Source organism: Cinclus cinclus, chromosome Z (assembly GCF_963662255.1).
Source record: "Cinclus cinclus chromosome Z, bCinCin1.1, whole genome shotgun sequence".
Lineage (NCBI taxonomy): Eukaryota > Metazoa > Chordata > Aves > Passeriformes > Cinclidae > Cinclus > Cinclus cinclus.
The window spans coordinates 56687777-56711446 of NC_085084.1; the positions used below are offsets into that span (position 1 = coordinate 56687777).

Consider the following 23670-nt stretch of genomic DNA (forward strand, 5'->3'; position numbering starts at 1 on the left):
ACATGGCCACAAAACCACTATCAAGTTGGCAACATTTCTATCAGTGTTGAATAAAATATTGACTAAAATATTTGTCTAGAAGCAAGCCAAATGTAATAAAAATAAATTAATAAATATATCCTGCATGTGATTTTTAATCCATTTTTGTAGTTTCTCAAAAGAACTAATACCAAGTCAATAAACATCTGCCAATAATCTGGGTAGAAGGGCCCAAAGAAAACAACTGCGAAAAAGGTATTTAGTAGCAGAGCTTTCTGGTGAAAAACTCAGCTTCAAAAGAACATCAGTGAAGTAACAGCTGAACACAAGGAGAAGATGAACATATAAAATGCCAGAATTACTTTTGTAACTTTTTGAATTACTTACTTTTTAAGTTAAAAGCCTAACAAAGTTTTTGTTTCAAAAAATTCTGTCCAATCATATTTTTTCTACTGCTTGCAATTTTAAAACACTGAAAAACACATAGCTCTGAAAGTTATTTCTCTAGTTCTCTTCCTATCTATTTAAATTTTCCTTTAAAGAGCCATCTCACAAGTAGCTTCAGCCTTAAAGGTATTTTCTTTTAATCCTTCCTTTTACACTGTTGTCCTTCAGGAGCTCGCAACTCATTATTTTAAATATTTTCATTATAGTTGTGATCTCACAGAAAATTCAGAGCTTGATTCTCCCTTAAGAAGCAAACAAAAGAGGCACACAGAATTTGTTGTGAAGGTTTGTAATATCTTCCATACCTATTATCCACTCTGAAACTGACATTCTTTGATTGCACCACTCCTTATCACCACTGAATAATTCTCCCATGATAGTTGAAGCCTTTCCCAGAACCTCAGCTGATAATACTCTTCTTTACTCAAAAAATCTATCTGCATATTTATAGTCCTGGAACTAATTCTGGGTTGACAACTGTAGCTCTCTCATACAGTGTTCTGGCTTTTTATTGCCTACAGCAGACTACTCAGTTCATGACTATATGGGTTCTGGTTTTAATGAAAATAATATTTACATCTTAATTTAATATAAAATCCATAATTTCAATTCCCTCGTGTGGTATTACAAAGGCTACCGCAAACAAGAAATTGAAAAAGAATGCAAGAGACAAGAATAAAGCTAGCTTTTAACAGCATTTTGTTGCTTTCAAGAGTTTGTATTTGCTTTTGAACCTCATTCCAAACAAAGCCAGGGACAAGATGTCATATGCATATGTATCAGACTCTCAAATTCATAAAAATTTAAGACTATTTTAATAAATTTATTTTCTCCTTTATATTATGTTTAGAGCACTTTCAGTTAGCTCTTGACTAGAAGCAAAAACACTCCACATTTATTTGCCTCTGATCTCTAATGTCTACCATTCTGAATTCTATGTCCTTCTATGTCCTTTGAGGTGTGATGTCTTCTCCATGATCTTTACTGCAGTCTTCCATCTCTGCACAAACAACACAAGTTCTCTGATACGATAATCTGGTAAATTACACCACACAACCCCTTATTCTTTTCTACCATAACAAGAAAGAGAAAATATCCATCTTCTATTCAGAGGAAGGCTCTCCAATCCATTACTTAAAGGAATGGTTCACTAACAGGATACAAAATTAAAGGAAGACAGAATAGACATTCGGAAGGATTACAAGCTTTGTCTCCCATTTGTCTCCCATTATCACCAATATAAGGGTAGTAACTTCCAGTTCTCCTCATGAATTTCCTAGGCAACCTTGAGCCTAAATGATCATCTTTCAAGGGCTTCAGAAATATTAGTTCATCTCCTTACAATCAACATTCACCCACCCACTCTGAAATAATCAAATGTCAAAAGAAATAGGTATTTAAAAAAGGTTACAGAGTACATGACTCCACTACAAAACGTGTCAATGCTGCTGTAAACAACTTCCTCACCAAGCAGAACCTTCTCTGTAACTATTCTACATCAGCAGAAATTGGGCAGTTGTACTTTGTGTGCTTTATTTTTTGTGTATGTGCACCAGCATCAGAGAGAGGAAGAATTTCCACATAAGCTTGTCTGGTAGTACAAGTGGAGGTACCTTCCTGGTTTCCATGTAGTCAGAGAAGTTATGAACCATAAATAAAAACTGAGAATCCAACAAGGAAATTAAAAGAAAAACAAGCTCTCCAACTGTTTGAGAGAAGGCATTTTTACATTTCTTTCTTATTTTTCCTGTTTATCCAGAGCTTCTCACTCATTTTATTTTCTTAAATTACTCCTTTGATTACTTACGGTTTAGCTGAAAAGCAATCAGTGGCTCAGTCTAAAATAAATTTACTTTCCTAGCTCACACTCTTGCATGCAGTTTCAGGGTAGACATTCAGGGGCCTCATGTGAGCTCAGTGCTTCTCTGGTAAGATGTGTCTGTTAGAAGAACACAAAACAACTGCAGCCTCTAGCTGGCTCCATTCAAACTTCACCTTAAACTGAGGGTTTTCAAATTATGAACAGTCACTTCTGCAATGCTGCCAACCAACAGCACTCTAAGATATGCACCATTATGCAATCAAGCCTTCATTGTGGTAACCTGGCCTTGCTCTAAGAGCAGCTACCAACGGCCCAAGACTGGCAATTTGAAAGGTAAAGGTCACCCAATGCACTATAGGGAGCATTTTCTTTACATAGGACATGAAATGGAGCTGGGGAATCTACCTTGACTTCTGTGTCTGCTCTAACTCAGATCAAGTCACTGACACTTCCTCACAATTCACTAACAGGAAGTGCATGAACAGGATCCTGCACAGGTGCACAACAGAACTCCTTGGTGTGAACTCTGGTGTAGTTCTTTTTTAGCTTCTTGGCATGAAACGTACATTTCAAATTAAGAGGCAAACAAGACAAAAGTGAATAAAGTATCCTTAGTATTCTTTCATATAGAAACTTTCAAGTCAACTACAGTACAAAATACATCTCACTGTCAGAGAAAATGAAAGAAAAATACAGGATTTGAGTCTGCTGGCCATGACAGGGAAATCTGCACCTCAACTGACAGCACTGTTCAAGAGATTACACACTCATGCATAACACATAGACACACTCACAAATACCAAGGAAAGGTATTTATTTTGCAAGTTTGTTAGTATGCACAGGGTTTTTAAACACTCTTATATGAATGAAGTTCATTTCTTGTAACTTCTGTTATGTTTCTGGCTGTAAATATATCACACAGTCATGCTGAATTTTAAAGTGAATTAATACCAGTCAAAAATGCATTAACTGGATGATGTAATGCAGCTTATGCCTAAGTATGTAAAAACATCTTATTGTTACCATTAACAGCAGTCAGAGATCTTGAATCCCCCTAAACCACCTGGGCATTTTTACTTCACTGCAAATATAATGCTTTTTTGTAGTATTACTTTACCAGATACAATTCATAATTAGGAAAAATATTCTATTTCCTAAGGGGGTTAGACCAACTGCTCTTTTTTCCAAGAGAAAATAAGAAACACTTGATGATAAAATCATGACTTTAAATAAATGCATAACAGTTGATATAAATCTTACTGCATCATATTGTGCTAATTTTGGATGGGGTAGAGTAATTTTTGGGTGAACAGTCTTCACAGTAACTAGATGTGGTTCGGACTTGTACTGAAAATAGTATTGATAATATAGAGATGTTTTTGTTATTGCTGAACAGCGCTTACACAGCATCAAGGTCTTTCCTGCATCTTGTACCACCTTGACATGAGTGGTACAAGAATATTCCAGTTGTCTCCCTGATCTGGTTGGTGGGAGAGTGAGTGAGCAGCTGTGTGGTGCTTGGATGCCAGCTGGACTTAAACCACAACACATAATTCAGCCACAGTATTACTGACAGTACAAGGTGATTAGCAATGCTAAACTTGATGATAGTTCCTGCTATCATATTCATACCTGAAAAGAGTATTTCTATAGGATCAATTAATCTCTATAATGTAATTTCAGAAATACCAGTTCTCATAAATGTGATTATTCATACGCATCTGTTCCCCTTCAAATATTTAAGAAAAGTGAAACAATTCATTAAAACAAACTGTGTAGACAAAAAGAAAATTATAGCCCAGGATCTGTTTTGATATAAAGGAAACTCCTTCCATAGCAAAGTATTTCTAAACAGTCACTATGTTTTCCAAGTGAGTAAGTGAATGAATTAATTGTTTTCATTAATATTACTGGTTTAACAGTTTGTGGGAAACTTGCTCCAACACACAATGCTAATGCTTTGAATGGTTTTTGCTTACTAAGTCAAACTCAAATTATCAAGCAGAAAACATTTGGGCCATTTGCAGAATGGGCTGTTGCCAGCATTCGCTGATTTAACCCAGCAGATGTGAAAAGCCATAGACACTAATACAGTACAATTTGCTTTTGCCAATCTCAACAATGATTTTGCTGCTTGGGGTTATGTTCCACTGATGTTTCCTGGCTTTGTACAGCAGCATTCTCCGCTATGAAGAGCACAGAAGCATCTGTTATTTTTCAGGTAGTTGAGCATAATCTCAGCCCTGGGAGGCATTATCTATAGTTTCAAATGTCCTGGAGGAAATAATAATAATACAAATTAAAAAAGAAAAAATTAAAAAAGATAGTCAGGAAGAAGTCTTGTACTTGAAAATTTTACTATTCCAGCAGTGTATCAGCAAACTTACTTTCAGAAATTGTCTTTCCTTTTTTTTTTTCAACAATGAAAGACATAGATCACATATAAAAATATGAACAGAAAAAAATATATAATTTATTGTACTGTCCAAGAACTTCCATTTCTTGTATGGCACCACTGAGTACAAGTACTGTGAAGTACATATATACTTTTGATTACAGAGCCTAATTGCAAAATTAGCTATTAATGCTTCAGTTCTCATGAAAACTGGATGTAAAGATAACTAAATTAAAACTAACTGTACTGATAACTATATAATCTAGAAGTTAAGTCGAAGAGCTCCTGGATCATATCAGGTTTAGCTCCCAAAACTAAGTAATGGGGTGTATTAATTAAAAAAAAAATAAATAGAAAAATAGGTCTAAAACATCAATTATAGCAGATCTCAAAATGTTCTGAAAGTTTGAAAAAATCAGCATTAAAAAAAAAAATTTTTTTAAAAGACTATTTGACAGATTTGGAAGATTTTACACTGGGACACTGTTTTTCCTTCAGCATACTATTAGAGCCCCGTAATGAAGTTCACATTTCTTTTGTGACTGACCTGTGTATTGTGATTGCTACATGTTGCTCACTGTAATCTGCACTTGTATTGTGACTGAACTGTATATTACAATTCAACACCCTGCTAAACATAATTTGTATCTTCACTGTAATTTAAGTGCATTGCTGTATTACTCCACTAAATTGAAATCCCATGCAATTTCAAGTAATTTCAGAAGTGAAAATTCTGTATTATTCACTAAACCATCCACACATAGAAGAACATCCACACACATAGAAGAACCTGTTAAGAGTGTATTGTACTCCTTCATTAACTAGTAGTAGGATTTTCCTGAGGGTGGGTGGTACACACTAAAACAGTAAGGATTACTTTGGTAAAAACATTCTTTCTGATTTGGTGTTAGTGACAAGTAAGAACCTAGTAAGAAAAATCTCATTGTGATTAAGACTGGCTGCAGACAGGACCACTACTATTTAAAACAGTAAATAAAGTTATTATAAATACTAGCAAAGGCTGGAAAAAACTAACCACAGCTTTGAAAAGGAGGGATGGGAAAAACCTGACCATTTTTCACAGAAAGCAGGAAGCACTGATCCCAGCGATATTCTGGATAAATATGAAAAACTGAAAGGTTCTAGGAAGTTGAAGAAAGGAGAAAAAAGCAGGGATTCACAGGTTACTGGGTATTTACTTATGAGCACTAGTGCATAAGTTAGAAGAGGAGAAGTTAACGCAGCATATTAGAACAAGTAAATGAAACAGTTAAATAGTATAATTTAAACCAAGTAAAATTCCTATCATACTGCATTTTCAATATGCGGAATATGTAAAACGACCCTGTCAGGCTGTACTGCACCCCAATCTTTCTCTCTAACAAACTGTAAAGTAACTAAAATGTATCTGATTTACACTGCTATGATCCTAATAAACTAAATTGGAGAAAAGTGAGGAATCATAGCATAGAGATTCAGTTTACATTTAAATGATCTGTAAAACTAGTTTTTCAAAACTATAGCATTGTTTTTGAAAATAACCATTTTTGTTTGCTTAGTAATTCCTGCAAAAAAAAATTCTATTTGAAACACTAGATCATAAAGCTATCAAATAATTACAAGGGGTAAAAACCAATCTTTCACTCACAGCATACCTAAGCTGAAGCACAAGCAACACGTTCTTACTGATGCTAAAGTCCATGATCTATCCAGTGTCTCCAGAAACACTTTACTTACTTACCATGTCCAGAAACCAAGTTCAAAGGTGACCCACTAGTCAGGCAACTGACTAGTGGACTGGAGGCCACAGAAATTGAGATGTTCTTAAATCTGTATGAACTGCCAGCGTGAGGTATTTACAGTATATTGGTATCATCATTTCCATTATTGTATATATGTATACATATAGTATATATTAAAGCAATTCCAGTAATTTCACGTGTCTTCACACTGTGTAAATTTAAACAGTAGCCCATGTATTTATATATCTGTTCAAAGAGGCATCTCAGCAAAATCAAAACAGAAATAAAAGAAGACCTGCTGGAATCTACTGCACAGCCTATCAGCAAAAAAACATAGTTGTCAGTACAAAAACACTTCAAGCAAAAGTACAAACTAAAGATTAGCAGATATCTGCTCTATTGAAAAACTTTAATTCATAGCACTTATTAACAGCTGCTTTCTCAATTCCATTCCCTCATGTAATTTTCCACAGATCTTACGAAAAAATTTTGTACTTTGGATTCTAATGTAAACTAAACGTGGTCAATGTACTTATCACAAATAAACTTGATCAATAACTAAAATTACACTGGAATTTCTAGGAACTGATACTGGCATCCACAGACAAGCTTACTGATTTACTAATTAAATACCACAGTCTTCCAGGGTGCACATCTGTACAAAAGTGGAAAAATTAAAGCTTTCTTTGCAATCATCAGGCACATCTTGCCTATTAAAAAAACGAATCCCTCAGATACAACAGAACTACCTGGTGGTACTTCCTTATTTTGAAAATTAAAATGCAACATCATTGACCACACTGCCAAATACTATATGATCAAACAGACTTTCCATTATTATTATGCTCTTAGAGCGTTTCAGAAATAGTACAAAGCACAATCATCAACATACTCCTGTTTTATGCTACTCTAAAAGAAAAAACAGTACCAAGTGGGGAAAACATACTTTATGGTTATTTTGTATCTCTCAGGCAGCACAGATCTAACCTACATCATTATACTACTCCAGTGTAACTTCCTCTGGGGCAAAACACAAATCAAATTTGAGGAACACCATTACTTGAACATGTTCAGTTAAGGCTGTCCAGAAGTTCTTCACTGAACCAAGGCCTCATAAGTTAAGTATGTAAGATAAGTACAGAAGATGCAAAACAGACTTAATCACAGATCCATATTCATGACAAACAAATTCCAAGTTAGAATTATAAATTTGTATCTTCAAGCTACAGGCCCGGCAGATCATTAAAACAAATATCCCATAAACACTTCATACAGTAGAAAGCAATTACATTTAAACTCCTTCAATTTATTAAATGTAATTATTTTGTACATTAAAATACAGATATTACATACACTTCTCAGCCAAGAAAACACAGTTAGCAAAACCCCTTTGTATGAAAATTAAATCACTTCCAATACTAATGGTTTGCAATGCAGCTTCAGATTTTGACAAAGGTGATGACAATTCTATGGGCTAAGGGGTTTTTTTAATTTGAAAAACTGAAGATACTACTAGAATAACTTACTAGGCAATAATCTGCACCAATACATCGATGAATTAATCCTTTATAACTGCAAGTCATATGTTTTTTGTGTTTCTCCTTGGACCATAACTACAGAAACAGAAGCTCAGCGCCAGAAGGTCACCCTACGAAAGGGATATCTGTCTCCTTGGTAAATGTCACATTCAGTTTGCCTACCAGCTCCACTGCTACCCCTGAGAAGGCAACTGAGAAGCTGCACTAATGCAGCAGGAAATCCATTTTCATTTTGGCACACCTGATAATGAGGAATTATACACGCCTTTCTATACAACACTGCAATTCTATCCAGTCCTTTATGAGATAAAATACCGTATTTTAAAGCTAAGAAAGCATCATAGTTAGAGCTGCAAGGTTTAGGTATAGAACAATGACTCTTCAATGATCACAACATATACCACTGTCCAGCAAATGAAGGTAAATGTTAGAATAACTGGTTCATATTCCACTCTTGATCAAAAAATTGGCTTATCTCAGATCCTGTAGGTGTCCATGGAAAGACAGATAATTGCTACCCATAAAATATGTCACAGGACAAGAGCTGCCAGTGGTAATAATCAAAGCTGTCAGTTCTTACCATTTCTGGAGATCAGCTGCTGGCTCACAAGGTTGACAACAGTAAAAGGAAAAGCTTTTATTTGACCTTTTAACACATCTCTTTCCTAAATACCTAATAAAGATTACATAACATTTCTATAAAAGTTTTCTGGGGGTCTTCAGAACACCACACGCTTTGTAAGTGTCTGAACTTTTGGTAATTATGTCAATCATCATACCTTGAAAACAGAATTTAAAAAAAGCAGAAGTAATGTAGGTAGCAGAGAAAAGGACAGAAACCACATTTTTTCCTGCACACTTACACTGTTGAAAGGGTAGGTAGCACTGGACTCCTCATGTCTTAAATGATGATGATATATGGAAAACATACATAAATTATGCACTGGATTAACCCATACTCACACAAAAGCAAAGTATTTTAAAGAAGTAAGACTTCATTCAACAAAATATTATGGGAGAGAAAGCAATACTGGAAATTATAACACTAATGTGGTAAATATAAACATGCCTCTATCAACTGGTTAGCAAATTCTTACCTACATATGCAACACAAGGGAAAAAAACATTTCTTTCTGAAGGGAAAACCTCCAAGCAAAATCTCCCGCTTTGAGCTCTGAGACAAAGTAATAGTAACTGCATCTACAAGTGTAATTTTCACCTATTTAAGCAGGCTTAGTCTATTCATGATGTTACTGAACAAGTCTTTAGTGGCTGGATTTCTAATATGAAATCAAGCACATCTCACAGGATGCTGACAGTGAATGTAAAAACCAAAGCTTAGTACTATCTCATAGAAGAAACCATTGTTTCCATTTACAAACTCTTCTCTTTCTGTTTCCTTATCTAACAAACTAATGAAACAAAATTACTTTGAAATTCTGAATGATATTTAAAAATGCTAAAAAGCATATACAAAGAGCCCCACATGGAATTCAGTCCATACATTCCAATTATATCATTCAGGGCAACAAGAAATTTTAGTCAACTTCAATTTTAGAACAGTTTCTAATGTTGCATGACCAAATAGTGCTGGAAAGAAATCTCTAGGACCAATCAATATGCATGCAAAGTTAGTATGCTTGCTCCTTCTGCTGAATTTGCTTAAGTGAGCAGAAATACAACTGTATTAAATACAACAGAATATTATTACCACAAGTTAACATACTGCACTGAGTATAAGACCAATGTTCATTACATAAAAAATTTTAGCGTGTTGAGTGTGACATACAGCCCACACTGTACTGCTGCACTTATTTTCTTGAAATGGCAGCTTAAGCTACAATTTCTAGGATTAATTCCCCAGTCCCTAGTATTTCCCTGTGCTCAGTCTTTTAGGCATTAATTCCTCAAGAAGTCAGACATACACAGGGAAAGGCTTCAGGGAGAGTGAAAAAAAATAACACCAATAGACAACAAATAAACAATTAATTATTTTTCATAAAGAAATACACACATATATAAGAATATACAGTGTTAAAAAGAAAGGACAAAACTCAAATATCCAAGTGATCCTGTGGAAAAAAAAATAATTTCTGCCAAAGAACTCTGTATTAAAAGTGAATTCAGAGTCTCTGCTAAGATTTAAGCATGCTGTTCAATACGACAGCATTCGATTTGCAAAATTACACTTCTGAAACGGCTGACAGTGTCAAAGAATGCTGCCTACATGTTATTAGCATCCTCTGATCACCTCTATTCACAGACACTTCTTAATAGAACCCTAGTATCTGAAAGACTTCAAATATATTAATTTGAATATATATTATCTGTATCTGAAATGGCTACAGACTATCCAACTTGAGGAAAGTGATAGGAGTTGAAGATGAAACGTAAGCCTCAATTTCTTGACTTTTCACAACAGCACTAGCCTATATCTTCTTCCTTTATTTTGCTTGCAGTTATTATTTTACTGGACCCAGAAAAATAAAAATATAAACTAATGTACAATACATAAATCCCTCTTGCAAAACAACCAGAAATTACTGTACCAAGAGACTATACTATCATAGTCTCAGCCAGTAAAATTTTTGCCCAAAAACACTGAGAACAAGAACTGAGTAAGTATAAATGCTGAATTACATTTCTACTGACTCTGGAATATATGGATGAAGCACCTTCATAAAGACAAATGTGGTCATTAGCACATTGATACTTCACTAGTATCTGACACAAACAATCTTGAAAAAAATCAGAAAATCATCTAGCCACACATCTTTAACCCACATGCTATCATGTGTCAGGCAACAAGGAGGATAGTTTGTCAGTCTCTTTCAACACTTCTTCAGTCCTTGTCTTGGATGTAAACATTCTGCTGACCCAAAAGCTACTGTTTCTCTTTTGGTGTTCTTATAAAAGTCAGCTGATAAATTAGATTACAGTGAAAGGCAGATGCATGAAAATAATAACAATTCCAGTTCCAGCTAGGAAATACCACTAACTGCCATGTCCAATAAAACTCTTGTTTCCTTCAATAAGTAAGCGGACATGCTTAATGGCTACTGATTCTAAAACAGCTCCTAGTTTTCTAACAAAATACATCCTTATCTATCACAAAGGTGACCATCATGCAAAGAGGAAAGACTTTAAGGTATGTGACTTCTTGTTGGGATGTTGCTACTTTCACATAAATTAATACACCAGGAAGTTGGCAAACTGCTGGACAAGATGGAAAATGTCTTGATATTAGAAAAACCCTTGACTCAAAACAGTCATCACATCTCACCTAGCCAGATTATATCATACACAATCCATGCTTAAATAGGAGATTCACAGTATGTTTCAACCATACTGTTGAAAAAGCATCAGCAGGCAAAAGGAATATAATCTCTAATTTCAAAAAAGAACATTTTGCTGTAACCTGCCACATATTAAATCTTTAATTACTTTACTAGATGAAACCTAATATTAATATCATCCTGTAAATTACCATAACATTTTCTCAAATATGTTTTGTCTAGCCCTCAAGGTATTCAAACATACTCATATATGATACAGATCGTGGGTCTAAGCTGTCCCCAATTTTCAGAAAGATGCTTAACAGCTAATTGAAGTATCATGCCTGACAAAGCTGCAGCTCAGATAAAAGCCGACAGTATAGGTTTCCAAAACTTGTGAGACAGAAGACACAAATCAATTACTTCAGGGTTGAAACAATAAAGGAGATGTATTGATGAGAGGTCAATTGAACTTCCAGCAGTCAGCTCAACAATGCCTAACTTGCCAGCTGAAAATATAGTACTGCTTAGTTACAAGAAGAAGAATCAATTAACAGACATGCTGTCTCTCAAGTCAAGAAAATTTATCTGCAGCTGTAAGAAACAGCTACTGTTAATGAAGTGTAAGTGAGAAAGGAAGAAATCACGTAAAAATTGCAGGTAAACACTGAAGTAAGCAGTGATGTTGGACTCAGACCTGTAGTCACAGACAAGGGTATCAGCTCCAGATTACTGAACTATCTAAGGGAGTGTGAGAACTAAACTCCAGTTCTGCTATCTAAGAAGATTCTGGAAACCAACACCTGAAAATTTAATGCTTTACAGAACTAAGATGGTTCGGTGATACGAAAAAGGAATGTGTTTGTTTTCCATTTAGATCTATACTTCTGATACACATTTCCATAGTTTTCACAAGTCACATTTGATAGAATAAAGCAGCTTTATTTATCAACTTTGGGTGGCTGTATACAGAATTGATGGGTAAAGCAGACTTACTTTTTATATTTATTTCAGAGAAGGAAACCCCTATGTTGCATACACTTCTTAGATTTTGTAGCATGTCTGCACAAGGCAATGATTCACTAAATGCCTATATATGTGGTCTCATAACACCATCATCAGAAATGTGTATTGAATAGTCCACTCACCTTCATCACTAGCTGCCTGCTGTTTAACCAAAGTCATTGGAGATCTAGCTAGCGGTTTATGTAGCGGATGACGCCAACTCTTAGATATTTTTTTTCTTTCAACTTCCTCCAACTGAAAGGAAAAAACACAACTCATTTAGTATGTAATTCTGCATAATTAATTATGACAAACATAAACATCCTTCTGTAAACAAACACAGACATTAAGTCTGTAAATACTACACCTTTAGTGTACCAATACAACACTTGCCTCTAATTAAGAATATATGTATTTTAATTTAAAAAGAGCACTCCTTGTCATACACGAATCATTTCAGGTACAATTTACTGCAGCCCTTCCCAACTTACAGAGCAGAAATCCTGTTTTGCTCATGCCATGTTTGTGAGGAAGATCAGCATCCTGCTGATTTTCTGCAAATGATTCTGCATATCTGTAATACAATACAGCCACTAACTATGGCCAAAAAATTAAGCAGAACCCACCAGCTCAGTTTGTGAAAAATTCCAAAATTCCTCAAGAATTACAAAAAAGTGGAGTTAAGAAATCAAGAGTCCTGATATATGACTAACATGTTGATTTAGTAAATGAATAAATTCTTTCCTCCCTCAATCATCCCTATGTACGTTCAGTTTGAAGTTATTCAAGCTTCAAAAACTAAGGCCAACACTCCAAAGTCGTGAAGCACCACTGGGGGAATCCCAAAGAAAACAAGCTAGTGATGATGTCTGGAGATTCAGGACCAGAGGAAGGGCAAGGATACTGGCAGAGGTGTGGGAAGGACTGCGTTTCACACAAGTCCTACCAACCACAGCACTCTGTGCCTCAAGACCATGAATCCAACCTAGCAGATTGTACACATGCCCATTGAAGTAAATTACAAAACAACATTATATTTACCGTGATATTCAGAGGGCAGAACATGCAGTCAAAGCACAGGACAGGTTTATGGTCTAAAACAGTTAGTAATTAAGTGAAAAGGGAATTGTCAGGCTGTTAAAACTGCATTTATACAGTACACTTCTTCACTTAAAACAGAAAGAAAGAATATGCAAGAATACTACAGAAAATCTAAAATGTATTAAATAAATATAATGTATCTGAAAGGCACAGGAAGAGATATGATCTCCAATACATGTTAATTAAATATTGAGATGTTTTTACTGCTCCTTGTTACGATGGAAAGGCTGGAGCCAAGAATTTTAAAACTTAAAACGTTGAAAAAAGTTGTTAGAGCACAGTTCACATATGTGGAAGGGTCAGCATGATTTTTAGTTTGGCTTCCAAAATATATATTTCCCATTAAATACACTGGCAACTTGGCAGTTGATTTCCTGCTTTCTCTCTGCCAATTTGAGATTCAGCTCACCAGTAAAAAAGCTATTGACAACCACCACAGCTTAATTTTTCATTTTGTATCCCAAAATCAAAACTGACCATGAATCAAAGCAAAACAGCAAGAGTGAAAAAAAAAAGGCCGTATGTTTGTAGGTGGACCAAAGAGAAAACATTATTAAAAACTACTATTTAAAAATTGAAAATATATTCCTTTTAATAGTGGAATTTTTCCTTCAAGTGTTTCCTTTACATATTTTAGTCCATTTCCAAAATCCAAGAATAGTAAGTAGGTGAAGTTCACAGTCCTGGTCATATTGGCAGGCAGTGAATATGGGAATAGCTATGAGAATAGCTGCTGATACTTCAGATTCACAAATATAAAGCGAAATTACCAGACGCCTAAAATAACAGGGAAAAATATATCAATAAGCAAATTCCAAGAACAATCTGCTTTCAAATCAAAATTGCCACTCTTGCCTGAACACTTCAAAACATGTTCAAATTATCATCTGATTAGAATCATGCATATTCTTAAATTCTTTAATATGGATATCAGGTTTCAGAAAAATGCTCATTAATATTTCATTAAATCAAGATTACATTACTATAATGATGTCATTTCCTTCACATACATAAGATATTTCCATGCTGTCTTCTTCATCCTTTTTTACAAGGGGCACTTCTCCATGTTCCAAATGACTTCCATAACTTTCTAGGTTGCTGATACCGTCCTCTGTTGAGACACTTTGCTTTCTATCTGGATTTTCTGCTTCAGAAGTTTGTCCATCTGCTTTACAGTATGGTATGGATGAAACATATTGATTGTGAGATTTCAAACTCTCTTCTTTTCTACAGTTATCAGAAACAGGCTTGCTGGCTACATAATCTTCAAGTGTGAAGGAAGAATGACTGGGATCTACCCTGTCCTCATCTTCCATTTTTGTTCTCTCTAGTACAGGGCTCAAAATTGACTCTGAAGTGATGCCTCCTATAAATCAAGAATATGATTTGTTAATAAATCCCACTTTACATTACCATAATGAATTTCAGAGCAAGCTAAATTATTCAAATTCAAAGCATAGCTCCTCATTTAGAAATCATACAGGAAACCATTTGGTGGAAGGGCATACACAAATGTGAAGCATAGGTTTTACCAAAGAATAAATTAAATGTAAATGGTTTGAGTTTAGAGTATGAAATATAGTTTTGATCATTTAATCAGTATTTTGCATTTGAATTATAGTGGGTCTTCATTTGATTCAAAATGATCAGTATTCATGTAGCTTCCTTAGTTTTTACTCATATCACACACATGCACTTAGAGTCAATGAAAAAAAAATGAAAGGCTGGTATATGGAACCTTATACCCTGCATTTTATACCTATTATGCCTATTTAAAAATGAAAATAACTAAAGATTAATGGTTTATAATTACAAAGACATATTTCAAATAGATACCAAGAATATTTTTCAAACAACAGCATCAGTCTAAAAATGAAAAGCAATTAGCATAGTTTTATTTTTTTAAAAATTAGCATAATTATATATTGATATTGAAGACTGAAACTGTGTGGATTTTACTTTACAAAAATTCTTCCTCTGCTGATACTTGCATTGGAAAGACAGAACAATGGGCTAGAGAGATCACTCAAAAAGCATATTCCTGAAGAACTGTGGCATACACTGACTGCAGTAAATTCTGATTCAGCAGCACATCCATTATATTAAAGAAAACAGTTTCTGTTAAGTCCCTTGCTATTCTTTCTTTACAAAGCTTATTTGAACTTGTTTTTCCTGAAAAATTTCCTTTCCAAGTCAAATGAACATAAAATTTAGCTACACAAAGACAACAGAAAAATGGAATCTCTGGGCACAAACAGTACTTCTTCAACTGAGAATAATGGACATATTAGCCAGAGATAATGCAGAGCAAACCACCTTCTTCAACATGAGTACTGGAGCTTCTATAATATCTAAAAACATCCAGTTTCCTACAAAGGTCCAGATCCTTTAAGAGGACAAAGGAGAGAGAGCAGCACTCCACTTTTCTCTGCTTGTCCTTCCCTTGCCAATAAACGCAGAATGGGTGCTAACTAAAAGCTAATTTCTCTGTGGTCATGAACATTGCAAACCTCTGTCTAAAAGCTGTGGAAAGACCTAAAGCAACAGCACCTTTAAAAAAAAAAAATAGAACAGACATGGAAATGGTTTGATAAGAGCACCAGATAATTTGTGTAGATTAATTTCTAAACTTCCATATTGCAATATCTTGGTATTTTTATGTGAATCAATCATGTTGATAATCACCTCCAAATAAGCACTAACATAATCTTTAATATCCACAATAATTAAAATACTGTCTATATGCAATTTGAAAGTGAATTTTCAGTAGCAATATAAAACAAAATAGGACCACTTCTAAATTAAAACTTTAGTTCGCCTTATGAATAGGAGAGGAACTATATCAGAACTACAAAGGAATGTGAAATAGACAAGATCTTTATAGCTGTCAGACATTTCCAGAGGAAATTAAAAGGAATCTGGAGGCTCAAAATACAGCATTTTTGTGCACAGGTATTGAATACTTCTAATTTGCAGGTTAATCATGTAATATATGTAGCATACTTGCAAAGATGTATGTCTTGTACTGCTTGAATAGCATTAAGACATTCTGTATTATTTCCATATCAAAAATAATTGCTGTAACACATATGAGTCCACTGAAGAAGTATAATTTACAAAACCTCACTCTTTTGGTTCCTTTAAAAAACGTAACTAAAAGAGTTCAGGTGGTATCACTCTAAATTCAGAATATTAAGTTAGGTATTTTCTCTTTCTTGCCAAGTATCAATCTTTTTTGCATAAATAACTCTTTGTGTAAGTATTTTAGTGTGCTTACTCTAGGATAATACTTTAGTTTAACATCCGCTGATTTGTGGCATTGGAGTCAAAAAGCCTACAACTTACATGCGAAACATAATCAGTGCTTATCTCACCTGCAACCTCGACATGATCCAATAAATGCTGATCCAGATGCATTCTATCACTGTTTTCTTCCTCCCCAGAAGGCACTCCCATGTTTACCACTCTCACTTTTTTTTCTGGTTCTTCACTGACCTTGAAGTCATCAGTAGCTGCTTCAGTCACTATGATTTCTGCATCAGCTAGCATAGCAGATACTCTCTTGTCCTCTGGAGTTTTAAGCTTTTTAGATCGAGATCTGGTGTGATGGAAGCTGTTACAGGAGATATTGCTGTCAGAGTAGAAAGTCTGTCTTGGGTAAGATAAAACATCTACCAATAGATGTCCCTTTCACCTGCTTAAAGTAGTAAAAAACTGACAATTTTTCAACTTTTTGTATTGAGATAGTGCTACAATTTATTAAGTGATAGATTAACAATTGATTGGATTTAACCTTCTGGTCTTTTATCATCATTCCATGGCAAAGTTGTTAAAGTCTAAAAGTAGAACAGTTTTTAAGTAACTATTACATAACTAGCACACAAACTAGCTTTTTAATAAATCATTCTTTTGAACTCGAAAAAGAACTACCCTTTCAAGAGTAATGAAGATAAAACTCTCACAGTAGCAGTAAAATTAGGTGATCTTTCAAAACCTTAGTGCTAATAAAACACTAGTCTGAATATCCTCATAAGAGCTGATCTGTTTGGAAGTTTTTAAATCAGTTTTAAAAGAACCAACAAGCATCTGAAAAAGGTAAAAATTATGATCACCAAGTATTTTGAAAGGCGACAATATCAAGCAATACATATAATTATTCTGTGTTTAAAAAAGAGGTTGAAATTAAAGACTGAGCCTAAGTTTTTGTGCCCTTGCAAGTTTAAGGGAAAAACCTAAGGCAGGAGAAATGGCAAACCCATTAGAAATAGGTTCATAATTTATATGCTCAGAATAAATACAGTTGGAAATCAGTACAGTTTCAAATTCAACTATGTGACACAAGAGGAGTATTTAATGTCATCATAAAGCAGGTTTCAAAGCTCATAACAAATTAGAGATAAAAGCACTACTATCGCAGATGCATTTTACAAAATTTACAAAATTTTAAGTGAGTTTCACCAAAGTCTTGCATCTTAGATTCTACATACCTCCAGGAAAACCTTTTGATACCCCTTACATTTTATTCTTTGTCTACAAATGTGCATCTTTCAACACACTCGTTATAAAACAGCAATTTCCAGAAAATTTGCCAAAGTATGAGACAACCATCAGTTCACATTGTAAATAACAGAAAGTATTATTACTATTTACATGCAGTCATTAGATGTTATATAGCAGAAATGGATTTCAGCCATAAATGTCAGAGATAAGCTCTCCTTGTCACTATATTCATGAAGATTCCCAGAGATGGTATTTTTATTTCCACTTTGCTGGAACTTGTATTATTCCCATAATCAAAATGATAATTTCAACCAACACATTATACTAGAAAGGAAGCTGAATAAACATTTTATCCTCCTCTGCAATGCACACTATCACCATGCCTGAACAAAAGCTGACTCAAGATTTAAACAGTGCTAGAATTGTGTTTATTAGCTTGGCAAAGTGCATAAATCAGACCGTGTGTTCCTGTGATAAAACTTTCAACGCAATTATTAGAAAGTCTTTGTTTTTTACTCAGAACCAGAACCTTACCCATAAGGATACCACCAAATGAATCACTGCTGGTCCAAGTGAGAATTTGCACTAATACTGCATAATAGATGCAGGGAAACGTACTACAGGGAAAAATGTCACTCACCTAGTTAAACAACAGAATTGCTCTCTCTGTGAGTCCAGGTTAGTACTGTACATGTACTGACAAACTGGCTGTTCAGCTGTTTCACTGGCTGTCCTTGTTCAAGAAGTGATTCTACCTCATAAACTACCACTACCCAGAAAAAAAAACTGGTATTATATTTTCAGTAAAAATATTCCCCTACAGTGCCAATTGGTCCTTTACATTACAGGCTGACTCTCCTATAACTTTCTCAATAAATACATAAACTTACAAAGAAAATGAGGAAGTTTGGTTTAAGCCCAAGTTTAAAAAGCCACTACACTGTAAAATTATTAAAAGAAGGAAAAAGATCTTTAAAAGATCAGTATTATCTCCAACTCAAAAACCTGCACTAAAATACCAAGATACCCATAAAACTCCCCACCTTTGGCTAGAAATTAAGTAGGCCTTTATTATACAATGAAAAAGAAAATACATAAAGATCCTTTTAAGTAACATAAGAAAGTGCATTTGTACAAAAAATGTTTGTGCAATGCAAACAAAAACCATAATACATCTCAGTAAAACAGACATAAAACTCCTTTAAAAGGTTAAAGCTTTTATAGCTTCAGTGACAAGCTGAGAAACTTTATTCTCCTCAATTTCTTAGTAGTGTCAGCATCACCAACTGAGATTTAGCCCTTATTATGATCTGTCACTGATCTGTGGTAGACAAGCCAGGTTTTGGCTGCAGCACTGTGAGAGTGTGACAAAAAGGAACGGTACCTCCTTAAAATTAAATGGCAGTGAGGGCTAAGACTACTACTAAAGACTTGAAACACCTGGTGGGATTCTATCACAGCTTTATGGTAAGTTTTTCCTGTTTAACCACCTTTTCAGCTCTTAGTAGTCATCTCCCTTGTTTTTGGTTGCTGTGATCTCTAGAACCTTGAAAAATTATGTTGGAATAACCCTTACTAAAGAGAGATTTTAAGTGCAATACTTGAATGCGTTCTGATGTTCTCCATAATCACTAACTTTCTTAGGTACATTTAAGTCAAATTTTCACAGTCAGTCTGAAAAAAAGAGTGGCTTGTCCCCAGGTTGATCTTAATACAGAAAACAGACAAACCATTTTTTTCTAAAGGAAATTAATTAGAAGAAAACATGTGATGTAGTTTAAGCCCAGCTGAAAGTTAAAATCCATGCAGCCATTCCCCTCCCTCCAGCAAGTGAGGGAGAGGGAGAGAGGGAGAGAGGGAGAGAGGGAGAGAGAGAGAGAGAGAGAGAGAGAGAGAGAAGGAGAAAGAGAGAGAAAGAGAAAGAGAAAGAGAAAGAGAAAGAGAAAGAGAAAGAGAAAGAGAAAGAGAAAGAGAAAGAGAAAGAGAAAGAGAAAGAGAAAGAGAAAGAGAAAGAGAAAGATCATGCGCTGGGCTGAGATAACAATTTACAATTTACTGGAAACAGCAATGAGGTAAGAAAATTAACAGTAACAACAACAGTACTAATAACAACACCTTATATAACCATTTGACTACACACAAAATGCTCATGTGAGTCCAATCAACCCACAGCCACGATGCTTTCTGAGACAAAATGACATTATGGCTCCCAGGCCCTGGGCACACAACACGCCCCCTTCCTTCTCAGAAGTGAGAATCCCTTCTTTTTGACCCCCAGCAGTGATGTGTGTGGTAAAGAACAATGCAGGCACAACCACACAGCTCTAAGCCCTACTCCCTCACTACTACTATGAGAAAATAAAATCTATTGTGGCCAAAACTAACAACAGAAACAGAGGAACTAACTAACAACAGTTAGTTCTAACAACAATTAGAAAACTAACAACATCAGAGGAAGTGGCCAAAACAAAACAGAAAGGACACTGGCATCGTAATAAAGACAATTAAATAAAGAAATATAAATACCTTTTGGGAACGTTCTGCATTTTCCTTCTCCTCTGTAGCCAGATCTTTACTTCAGGTGTTGATTCAGGAGTTGGTTTTGTATGATCAATGGTATATAAATCCTTGCCCTGTCTCCACAGCTGGTATCTGTCTGGTTGAAACTTCCTCACAAAGACATCCATGGATATTGATACCATGTCTCTCCTACAAGTGCACTGCAAGACAAGAGAGGAATTTGTAAGTGACAAGTACAGGGACATGCCACAATTGGCAGTTTAAAAAGCCCAGAACAAAAATTCCACATCCAAAACACTATTCTACTGCATTATTGTTTTCCTTTTTCACATTTCCTCAGTTTTCAAGAGGAAAGGATTCTTCAAGAGAAAACACTACCCGAACAAATGTGTTACACTAGGATTCCCAAAAGCACTTAAGAACACTCCATTGTTTCATAAACACCTATGGGTTAAGAAAAAAAAGAAACTACAGCATTCTTTCTGCCGTATTAGCTGGTTCTGATAATTTTAAGCAAAACTTGCCACCTTGAATCCAGAGATTGCACATATCTTGAGTGACATTGGAGTTTTACTTTTAAAAATAACTCACGTAGTATCCTGTTGACCCGAACTTTTTGCAGGCATTTACAGTCCCAGGACTTAACTCTTCAGAACATAAATGCATTCAAGTACCACATCAAGTTACAGTTTTTCCCATTTTTTTTTTCTCCAAAGAGTAAAAAGGAAGCAAGAGAAAGAATTATTATGTCTGAGGTCTGGAGGAGTGCGCCATATCCATGTAATCCAATCCACTGTACAGTGCAGACTCTAAAATCTCATGTAATAATTTCTTCGTTGACTATAATCTAATCCCTGACTTCAGTCCCTCAAATAATTTTTGCATTGTTTTTCATATACATCTGAGTAAAATATTTTAGTCCTATTTGAATATAATCTTAACAGTCATGAAAATGTAAAAGAGCCTCCGCTTGAAATACTATAGATGCTGAGTCAACTTTCACATTAAAGTCATTGTATCCAATACTCAAAAATACTTGACAGTAGGCAACTACATTAAGCAAATCAATATGTCTACAGCACACAGACTACTGTAGTGAGTTAATCCTGACTGCCTGCCAGTTGTCCCCATCAACTTGCTCTCCCATTTCCCCTCCTCAGCAGAACAGAGGGAGAAAACAAGACGGAAAATAAAGGCAGGCAGACCACTGACAAACTGTCATCTTTGACTTCTCTTGAAGATATTATATTAACTAAATGTCAATTAATAAGAGATTATGACAGTGAAAAATGAGAACAAAACTAAAACCAGCTTCCCTCACACCCATTTTTTAGGCTTTACTTCACTCCTGACTAGTGTCTGCAGGGATGTTTTTTTCACATTTTCCTCACTCCTTTCTCTCACAGCTGCTGCAGAGTGATTTTTATTCTTTATAAATTTGCTATCACATGAATGCACTGGAGTCACTGACAAGGTCAACTTTGGGCAGAGCAGGTTCTTTTCGGAGTCAGTTAGATTTGGCTCTATCCAATATGTGACTTCTCCTGATCTGTTCTGGTATTAGCTACTGCTAAAACAACTCAACACTACCAAAACCTTGCCACAAAAACCCTAGCAATTTTTTTTCACATTGAAAGCAAACCGATTGGCTAAAACATAGTCTTACGCAAAAAAAAAATTTGAAAGAACTTGGCTATAGCAAAATAACTCTGTTAAAGCACAAAACTGAGACAGTATTTTCTTTCCGGTAAGAACAGATGCATAGAAAAATCTGGTAAATGCTTGGCCTGGCTTTATGGTTTACTATAACTATTTTTATTACTTTTTTTTTTTAAACAAGCTGAAACACACAAAGGACTGAATGCAACTTTCCTACTAGATAGGTTTCTGTACACTAAATGCAAATTTCTTTATCTACTATTTCCATCTATCATTTCTAGTTCACCCTTCTTCCTTTTGAAATTCATAACACATAAAATGAAAAAGCATCTGACGTGTTAAAAATGCTTTCCTTTCAGTATGTCAGCATTGATATCCTGCACATTCACAACACTGCCATCTAATGGGGGATGAAATGGAAAGAAGGAAAAAAATTCAAGAGAGAAACTGTAACTTTATGCAGCTGCCTTTAGCTATAGTTTTTATCCAAAATACCATCTGAATGCTCCCTTTTCAAAAAACATGCATATACACACTTATATACACACTTGTAAAAAAGTCAAACATATTTGAAATAGTATGTTCCAGAGAGTCCTTGATACACAATGAGAAGTTAAACAAACAAAAAAAAAAAAAAGACACTTCTGTATACTGGAAAAGTGTACAGAAATCCAAAGTAGTATTTTTAACTTTCAAAACTGACATTTGTAAAATAAAGACAAACAACACTGGATTCTCTCTCCCTTTAAAACACAAGATCTTTTCACATGTTGAAAAGACCAGTAAGAAATGATGGCTAAACCCAAAATTTTGCTGTTAAACACCAAGATTTCCAGTGCCTCGACAGAAAATAATCACTTAAGTAAGCACTGGAGCATTAAGGAAGAAAATATATCAAGAAATAAAATGTATTCTATGCTAGAATGATAATAAGGTATTAAAGGACTCAAAATAAATCACACCTAAATGGGATACAATTTCTGTCTTTCAATAATCTCTGATCATTTTCCATTTCATTTTAATAGAACTACTGCAAAAGAATTAACAAACCCAGGGCAGGTATTAGAAACACAGTAGTTTTTTTTTTGTTGTTGTTGTTTTTTTTTTGTTTTGTTTTTTTTTTTTTAGTTTTCAATCTCAAGTAAAATATACTTTTGAGTAAAAAGCAACAGAGTAACATCATGCTGAATAGTATCACTGCCCAAAAAATACAGAAGACAGGCTTCTAGGCACTGAAGGGTGGAAAAACCTGGAATTATCATATCAGACAACATGAGCAGATATGGTCAGAAAATAAATTCTACTCATTTTTTTCTCAAATGATTCAAGAAAAGAAGAACACCACAAACACAAAAACTGTTGCTTTGATAAATCATCTGTAGGATCCTTCATTCTTCTTGGTGGTGATGGTTTTTACTGTTTTTAATTCATTTCTCATTTGACTGGCTTGTGGCTGGCAGTTAGGTCACTTCCTGCTCCTAACTTGTAAAAGGGACTGAAAGATCCTCTCTAAAACAAAACTAAATGTGATTCTGTTGAAGAGGCTCCTGGGAAAAACACAAAACAGACATTTCCCTGTCTACTAAAGTACTTGGTGTTTGTTTTGGTGTGGGGTTTTTTGGGTTTTTTTGTAGCTTTTTTAAAAAAAAACTTCTAATATTTCTTAAAAGTAAATGCAAAATCAAAG

At 34.8% G+C, this 23670-nt stretch overlaps 1 protein-coding gene across 1 annotated transcript in view; it reads right to left on the reverse strand.

The window, feature by feature from the left end:
• Positions 1-23670, reverse strand: part of KDM4C (lysine demethylase 4C) — a 236830-nt gene that overhangs the window by 101501 nt on the left and 111659 nt on the right. The window contains exons 11-15 of the mRNA XM_062514063.1: positions 20331-20524; positions 18848-18907; positions 16679-16917; positions 14315-14670; positions 12347-12458 (exon numbers count right to left, since the gene is read on the reverse strand). Coding sequence (XP_062370047.1) covers positions 12347-12458; positions 14315-14670; positions 16679-16917; positions 18848-18907; positions 20331-20524 — 961 coding nt within the window. The remainder of the gene's footprint in view (positions 1-12346; positions 12459-14314; positions 14671-16678; positions 16918-18847; positions 18908-20330; positions 20525-23670) is intronic.